Source organism: Callorhinus ursinus, unplaced genomic scaffold, assembly GCF_003265705.2.
Source record: "Callorhinus ursinus isolate GAN/ISIS: 27379988/994484 unplaced genomic scaffold, GSC_fseal_2.0 scaffold28, whole genome shotgun sequence".
Classification (NCBI taxonomy): domain Eukaryota; kingdom Metazoa; phylum Chordata; class Mammalia; order Carnivora; family Otariidae; genus Callorhinus; species Callorhinus ursinus.
The window spans coordinates 19926087-19934999 of NW_027397090.1; the positions used below are offsets into that span (position 1 = coordinate 19926087).

An 8913-nucleotide genomic window follows, 5' to 3' on the forward strand; every position below is an offset into this window, starting at 1 on the left:
GTCCCCTCTCTCCCCTGGCTCATCCGGGACCCCTCCCTCCTTCCCCTGGCTCACCTCTGCAAGGGTGAGTCCTTCCTCCTGCTCCAATTTCTCCGCTAGGGCCAGGAGGTCCAGCTGTGGTTCTGAGGAAAGCAATTCTGCCAGGAATCGGGGGTGGATGACTGCCTCCACCTGGAACAGAAGACAGAGGCTGTGGGCATGCTTGGCAGGGAGCCACCTGTGAGCCAGGAGGAACTGCAGGAAACGTGGAAAAGTGAAAACCCACCCATCCCTCTCCAAAAGGTAGGTTTTAACATCACAGTCACTGGCTACACACACACACACACACACACACACACGTGCAGACACACATTCACACATATGCGTACACAGAGAGACAAAACCTGGACATACATACATATGCACACACACCAAACACATATGTGCAGAAAGACATACAGGCATATACAAATGGGTGCACACGCACACATGCACGCGCAGTCATACATGCACATGTTTGTGTACAAACGACACAATGTGTACACACGCAGGCACACACACACGCACACATACGCTGCAAACACATATGTGCACACACAGACACAAAGGCACATACAGATACGCACACACACACACCCATGAACATACACAAAAGGCCACAACAGACACACACACACACACACACGCACACACAGGCACATGCGGACACACACACACACACGCCAGGATGCACACATGTCTGCAACATCAGGCACACACACACACACGCAGGTACACACAGGATCATGTGCATGCACGCACGCACATGCACACACAGACACGTATGTGCACACACAAACACAAAAAGGCACATTTACACACAGACACAAACACACACGTGCATATGTAGACACACATGCATGTACAGACACACCACAAACACGTATGTGCACAAACCCGCAGTAAGACAGGCACACAGACGCATGCACGGGGACACACGTGCACACACACAGGAATGTGCACACACCACACGTGCACACACAGACACACACATGTATACACACATGTACACATTCACACAGGCCCACAGAGAGTCACACAAAAGACACACACACACAAGCGTGCACACATGCACACACACACAGCTCAGGCGCAAGGAACAGAGCTTAATGCCAAAGGCCCGGGCGCAGCCCCGACCGGAGCGCTGGAGTGCCAGTCCCTGGAATCTCGTAACGATTTTATTTATTTATTTACTTGAGAGAGAGAATGAGGGAGAGAGAGAGCACGAGAGGGGGGAGGGTCAGAGGGAGAAGCAGGCTCCCCGCCGAGCAGGGAGCCCGACGCGGGACTCGATCCCGGGACTCCAGGACCATGACCTGAGCTGAAGGCAGTCGCTCAACCAACTGAGCCACCCAGGCGCCCTCCCTGGAACCTTCTAGACACTAGGCCAGCTCACCTTGGTGATGAAGTCTTCCTGGGAACACAGCCTGTCAATGTAGCTCAGGAGACCCGGGTCCGGGTAGGTCGTGGCCTCATCCGGCTGTGGCTCCTTTCCGTCCTCTCCCCATTCACCTGCCGGCCCCCCCGGGGCTGAGTGGCCAGGCCCCAGCAGCCCCTCCATGATGTCCACGTACTCTCTCACGGCCTCAGGGGGGATCTCCTTGGGCGCCTTGTTCTCCAGGGGCCGTGGGGGTCTGTGCGGCCGCAGGCGGGAGGGCTGGGCCCTGGACCCCGCCTTCCTGCGAATGCACGCTGGGGCAGAGCGGGAGGAGGGAGGGGGCGTGAGGGGCTCCAGCAGTGCATCGGGACGGCAGTGTTTGGGGGACGCTGATGTCGGTGGGGGATGGGTCACGGCCACCCGAGGCCACAGGCACCGCGGGACAGGCAGAGGGGAGAGGAGGAGAGTCTCAGAGCGATATGCGTGAGCAAGTGTGGACCCACCAACCCTCCAAGGGTCTCCCCACAGCCCACTTCCCAGGCAGACTTTGTGTTGGGTCCCCTGCCAGGAGGGGGGAGAGGAGTGAAGAAATTCACCCAGTCAACCCCTGTCCTGGCAAAGGGCAGCTGAGGCCGCGGGCTCTTGGTGGCTGCTCTGGTCAAAAGACCAATGTCCCCTTGAAGGAGGAGACGCATATGGGGACAGTGGCCTTCCCTCAGCCCCCACTGCCATGGGCCACCAGCTGCCATGGGAACGTGGGGGCCGTACCTGGCTGTGGGCCCGCTTCTGGGGCTGGGGGCGCCCGCGGCTCAGGCTTCGGCAGGGCTGGAGGAGGCAGGCCCTGGGCCACCTTCACCCACTGCAACTTCTGAATCTGCATCTCCTCCTCCAGCTCAAACTCCATGAACCTGGGGGTGAGGAGGCCCGGGCCGCACTGAGGAGGGGACCCGGCCCTGGAGCCCGCAAAGCCAGCAGCCGGTTGAGGAACCGGGAGAGGCAGTGCCTTGGAGGGGCGGCTGTGGCCGCGGCCAGCAAGGAGGCAGCCGGCTGGCTGTCCAGCACACCCCCTCCACAGCCCCCTCGGAGGGAGTCCCACCCCAGGGGAGGGGGGGTGTCTCAGGATCCCCCAGCCCTTCCCAAGACCTTCCCATGGAGGCAGGGGTGGGTCCCGCTCAGGGGAGGGTGGAACTCCCAGGGAGGTAGGCGAGGGCAGCCCTCTGTGATGAGCATCAGCACAGTCAGACCTTGCCCTCGGCCCGGCCGTCACACCCACCAGCCCCGGGCCAGGGACCCCGACTCACTTCCCTGCCATCTCGTAGTAGATGGCGCGGTCGAAGTTGCTTCTGCGCTGCCACTCCTGCACGGCCCGCCACACTCCCTCCTCCAGCGTCATGGTGGGCTTCAGGCGGGCCAGGGACCGCAGCACCGGGCTGCAAGCCCTCGGGGTCAGGGGCTGGCTGCAGGCCGTCACCCCCAGCCTCCCCCGCCCCCAGCATGACCGCGTGCTGGCAGGTGACTGCCCGCAACGAGCCCAGGCCTCTGCAGGAAGCGCCGTCACCCCGTGTTCAGGAGGGACCCCAGATGGCACGGCCAGGCCTGCCGGGTCACAGCTCAGCAGGCGGGATCCCACGCCCTCCGCGCTCCACCAGCTCTGCCCCCTCCCCTTCTGACTGGAATCCTCCAGGACAACGGGCATGGGGCTGCACGCAGCCTCTGCTGGGCCCCGCAGGTCCCGAGCCTCCTCTGATGTGCCGGCCCCTGGCCCTGAGACGCCCCGGCCTGTGTTCCCAGGAGACACGATGACAGAGAGCCTGGCACCCAGACAACGGCTCCTCCTCGGACACCGGGACCCTCTCTGCCTGTGAGTGCCCCCCGAACGCCACCGTGATGCCTCTGGAAGGTCAAGGTTGGCTGGACTCCCCGACGGTCGGGGTTCCGCCGAGGTGGGCGACTGAACGTTGTCCTGGCCCAGAATGCGTCTTCCCAGAGCAGGGACCCGGCCCCACACCTTCCTCCCAGCGCCCCTGGATCACCGCCCTGTGTGCGCACCCCAAGGTCGTCCTGCCTGACAGCTGCAGGAGAGCAGAGGACACTCACATGAGGAAGCAGGAGAGAGCTTCTGCATCGGGGCTCTGCGGGAGGTGCCTCCGGGCCAGCGACTTGAAGCGCTGCCAGCGCCTGAAGTTCTCGTAAACACTCTTGGGGTTACGGGAGTCCTCGGGCGAGGCCTTGGTCGGGCTCCTGGCCAGGCTGCCCTCCCTGGAAGCTCCGTGAGGCTGTGGCCCCACGTTCGTTGGGGACACGGTGGAGGTCGGCTGGGCAGCCGGGGGCGGGGCTGGGGCTGGAAGGCCTGGGGCCAAGCCTCCCTTGCCAGCCTGGGGGCCCCCAAAGGCCGAGGCAGGCATGCTGGTCTCCAGCACAGGGGCTGCCACGAAGAGGGGTGCGGGACATGCGGCACCCCCACAGAGGGCTCCTGGAGCACTCCAGCTGAGGGGGGCCTGAGTAAGGACGATGGTCTGAGTCTGGGGTGTCTCTGAGGACCCCCATTCCGACCTGACCTGGACAATGACATTGTGGGTCCCGGTCCCACTGGGGCCAAGGCCAGGCTCTCCTACCGCCAACGGTGAGCTGGGGAGGGCTGGCAGCACCAGGGGGCCACCGGGAGGGAATGGCGGGGTCGGGCGGGGCGGCGGGTGCTGCCCCCAGAGTGGCCGCTGGGGCGGGGCGGGAGTGGGGGCGGGAAAGGGCCGAGCCGGGACGGAAGGCATGGAGGCTCCCGGGTCCGTGGTCCCATGGGGTCCCAGCACTGGAGATGCTGTGGATGGAAGGAAAGGACCAGATGGAGTCAGAGAATCCGTAGCCGGGAGGGAGGACCCGGGCCCCCTCAGTCACCAGGGAGCAGAGCGGTGAATCTCGTCGCGTGAGGGACATCACAGAAAAGGTGCAGTTGGCAAGTCTCCCCGAGGGATTTCCATGCTCTGGCCTGCAGCAGAGAATTACCGCCCCCGCCCCTCCCCCCCAGACAGCCTGTCTGCCCAGAAGAGGCAGCCTGGCCCAGCACGGACTCTGAGAAGCTCCCACGGACCCCCAGACATGACCCTCCAGCCTCAGGGGCAGGCTCCCAAGATGTGGGCCTGGCTGGACACCTGCCCTGTGGGAAATGGCCTCAGCAGGCTCCCTGACAGCTGGGGACCCCCTCCAAGGTTCCTCCTCGGCACCCAAAGGGCCTCTGTGAACAGACAGCGTCTAAAGCTTCGGGCCCCTCTCCTGCTAGCCTTCCTGTTCCTGACGCTCCCTACGCATCCCTCCCTTGTCTTCCTGGCCCAACACAACGCAACAGGAACACTTGACCTCTATCTCTGCCAGGAAAGCTCCCTCCAAACCCTGACGGGAGCCCATCTCAGATCCATCCCCCCCCACACAGGACACAGGGCCAGGGTCTGCCTGCATGCAGCGGCTCTGCTCCCGGGACAGGGGTCTGGGGCGCAGGTGTGTGCTCCCCGAGTTTCTGTCACTCACAGCTAGCGATGGCTGTAGGACAGTAGCCCAGAGCCATGGGGTGGGGAGCCCCGGGGCCGCCAGGGGCAGTTTCCAGAGCTGCTGTCCCTTGGGAATGTTCGTGGGAGTGCAGACCGCCTGTGGACCTCCCCTTGCAGCTCCCTCCGTGGAACGTGAGGATGACTAGGAACCAAGCGGGAGGCCAGTGCCGGCCGAACAAGGTGTCTGGAAACAGGTGTCTGCTCGTGAGGAACCCATGCAGCTCCTAGTCCAGGAGGACAAGGTACACACCCGTGCACCTAACATAAGGACAGGTGTCCTCGGATGTTTAGTAGAAACACAGACGGTCATCGTCCCCTTCCAGGCTCCTCCCCTATCCCTCTTTAAAGAGGACTCAGGCTTCATGGATGCTCCACAGGATAACCGACCACACTGTACTTCTGTTCCCTGTCCAGGAGGCAGGGACGTGGATTCAAGCAGACTCGTCATCTCCCAGGTAAAACCCGGTGCTGAGGTCGCGCCAGGAAACAGGCCGAGAGGAAGCAGGTGCGCACCGCGTCTCCTCAAGAGGGAGAGTGACCCAGAGCAGCTGAGGAACCCAAGCCCTACCCTGAGGCCACCTGGTGCCCTGTCCCTGCTGAATCCAAGACCAGGGCTACCTGGCCTGGGGGCACGTCAGCGCTAGGCCGGCAGGACGGGAAGCCCTGGGCTGGGGTGTCAGACTGACCTCCAGCCCAGGTCTCGGAGAGGACCCGTCATTGCACACTTGGCCACAGACGGCCCCACGGAACAACGTTCTGGCCAAGACCGCCTCTCCCCCTGCCCCTGCCTGTGCCACCAGCTTGACACACTCCCACCTCACCCTCCAAACTGTCCAAGTGATTCTTGGCCTCCAGAGAGAATCAGTGCTCCTGCCACCATCCTTTCTCCACACACAGGGCATTTCCCCTGCCAGGTCTTGACCCGCCTTCAAGGAGCCCTCCTCCCCAGGGTCCTTGCAGGTTTCTGCGGACTCCCAGCCTCCTAGTCCCCCAGGTGAGCTGTCCTCGGGTGTCCAGTGAGCTCCCCTTCCTGTACCGACCCCGCCTAAAGTGCCCCTAGCCAGTGTCACGTTTGAATCCCAAGGATTTCAGGAATGGCCGGCACTCTGACACGTCCAACCCCACCTACAGGCCTACCTCCTTCTGAAGCCATCCCCACGGGCAGGGGATGTGGCTGCCTGGCAGCCTCCACCGTGAGAAAAGTCACGTCCGGGACCCACACAGTGAGCTGCTCCAGGAGATGCTCAGGATCCAAGTCAAGGAGGGAGAAGTTTGAATCTAAACAGGGGTAGAATGCAGACTCATGACATTCTTCAACGGGGGAGGGGCGGAGGGCCACTGACCTGGGTGGGGGTGGGGAGACAGTCCACGAGTCAGGCTCTGGCAGGTAGGCCAGAACCCCAAGCTCCTTTCAAATGATACAGACAACACGATTGGGATGCGCCTTTCCAGGCCGTTTATACACTGTTTTCCAGATTCACAGCACCAAGGTGTGACTCGGTGCTCCTTTGGTTCGATTCTGTATCCAGCAACCTAGGTTTGCGTCCTCGACCCACTCTGCTTCCTATCTGGCTCTTGACTTATTCAACCGGGGCTGAGCTTTCTGGACAAAACTCAGAACAGATATTCTGACGAACACATGGGTCCTTAAGGCCACATGGAACTGAGGGTTTCAAATCAGCATTGTGTCAGCAGATCCTGTGCGTTTGGTTGCACATCAGTCTTCAGCCGTGGGTGCTTCTGTGCCCAGCGCCCTGCAGTGCTCGAAGTCGTGCAGACTCCAGCAGGACCGGCCTTACTAGGATGCCCTTTGCCGGAAAGCCCGTCTCTCAGAGAGAGGACGTGGAGCCTACCATCCGAGACCAGAAACACGACGTCTCCTTCCCTGGCATATGACGCTGTTGTTTGATATTGATTTTTAACCTCTTTCATTATTTCAGTAGACACTTTCAAAAAGCAATTCCTTTGTTCGGTTCAAAGTCAAACTGTATATAGTGGACTATGCAGTGACGCCTCTTCCTCCCGCCTCCGACCCCTGGCATCCCAGCCCCTTTCTCACAGGAAACCAGTGTTACCTGTGTCGTTCAGATCTTTAGAGATGTGCCGCAAAAAGTAAGTGTAAGCTATTTCTGTTTTTTGAAAAACGAAAGCATATTTCTCTCTGGTTAAAAGTTGATAGAGGTAGAGGGGGCGCCTGGGTGGCTCAGTTGGTTAAGCGACTGCCTTCGGCTCAGGTCATGATCCTGGAGTCCCGGGGTCGAGTCCCGCATCGGGCTCCCTGCTCGGCTGGGAGTCTGCTTCTCCCTCGGACCCTCTTCCTTCTTGTGCTGTTTCTCATTCTCTCTCTAATAAATAAATAAAATCTTAAAAAACCTGTTGATATAGGTTCCAAAATACGTGTGGCTATGCACAGTGGTTGTCTTTGTTCTGGTAATGTGGCTCCTGCCCTCATTCCTGGGGGCTAGATTCCTAGAAAAAGAAGTGCTACAGTCCTTTACAATTCAAGGGACCCTGTCCAGTAGGGTGGCCAGATTTAGCAAATAATAATAAGCACTCTATTGAACTAGAATTACAGATAAACAGGGAATCAGCTTTTACGATAATTGTGTCCCATGCCGTATTTGAGATATACTTTTAACTCAAATCTTTTTCCCCTCTATCTAATTTTGCATTTAGCTGGGATTTTGTATTTTATCTGGCATCTCTACCAAAAACGTGTAACATATTCAGTTCTTATTAGTCACTTACATGTGAGAAAGAGAACTTCGATACAGAGACTCAAGGGTGCTATCTTGGCTTCACCCCAAAACTCACTTGTGCACGCGCACACACACACACACACACACACACACAGACACACACAGTGTCTGCAGGCCCTCTGAATGATTTGGAATTTGGAAGAGCCGTCACATATCACTGAGTGTTTAGGCTTAGTGGAGGTAAGGACGGAAAGAAGGGACAGGAAATCTTCCCCTTTCTTACATTAAAGCGGCATACGACAGCCATGGATTTTCGAGGTGCTAAAATCACTACTCCATGAAATGGATGTGCTCCTTGAGACAAAGCCAGGAATGTGTCCACCGCTATCCATTCCTCACTCACAACCAGCTTCCTCTAAGTGCTAGCTGGCCAGTCTGAGCCTGGAAGCCCTGCTCATGGGCTTGCGAATAACAGACCTTGCTTCTTTGGAATCCAGGCTCACACTGCATGTGGGTGGTCCCATGTGCATGGAAATCATGGTAGCACCCCTTTAAAAATCTCTTGCTTCTTATTTTCATGTTGCACATCAGTGTCAGTTTATTGGGAACACGATGATATGAAGGAGCGTTGGTGTTTTCTGTGCGAGAAGGGAGGACTGTTAGGACGTGGGGAAGGGTGGTGAGGGGTGAGAACTTCAGAGGTTGCCACCCAATGCCTTGGGAGACAAGCCTCATTCCCGCGGTCATGACGGCAGGGTTCCTATGACAGCAGGGTGTTGGGGAAGGAAAGGGAGGTTCAGAGGGATGGCTCCACAACTGAACAAGACTCCTGGTTTGGGCGCGGAAACAGTTCCTCGCCCGCTGCAGAGGAAAGTTGACTCCAAAGGCCACTGTTGTGTGAAAACGTGTCAGGGGCATATGGAAGGGGAAGGGCATGGACTTCTCCCCCTCTCCCCACGCTATGGTGGTGTAAGAAAGTCACGTCTCGATTCCTGTCCAATTTCCTCATGATTTTAAGTGCTCTCCCAACTCACACCGTGACACGGTCCAGGGAATATTTACATGGAATACTTCCGGAGCGTCCCATCGGCCACCTGAAGGAGTGCGGCCCTTTGGGACACTTCCCAGGCCCTTCACCCCGTGCAGCCCTCACGTGGCCCTCCACACGTACCCCTCCGTCTAGTCTCTCTGGCAGCACCTCTACGCAGGCTTCCTTGACCTTACCTGGGGACATGAGCTGAGAGCATTTCGAGCAAATCACAGTGAACTTTATTTCAAA

General features: G+C 58.9%; 1 protein-coding gene across 1 annotated transcript in view; it reads right to left on the reverse strand.

Annotated features, from left to right (window-relative positions):
* NUTM2F (NUT family member 2F) overlaps positions 1–4459 on the reverse strand; it is a 5630-nt gene extending 1171 nt beyond the window's left edge. The window contains exons 1-5 of the mRNA XM_073878281.1: positions 3494–4459; positions 2698–2826; positions 2165–2304; positions 1415–1710; positions 55–171 (exon numbers count right to left, since the gene is read on the reverse strand). Coding sequence (XP_073734382.1) covers positions 55–171; positions 1415–1710; positions 2165–2304; positions 2698–2826; positions 3494–4164 — 1353 coding nt within the window. The 5' untranslated portion in view covers positions 4165–4459. The remainder of the gene's footprint in view (positions 1–54; positions 172–1414; positions 1711–2164; positions 2305–2697; positions 2827–3493) is intronic.
* Positions 4460–8913: the final 4454 nt, after the last annotated feature.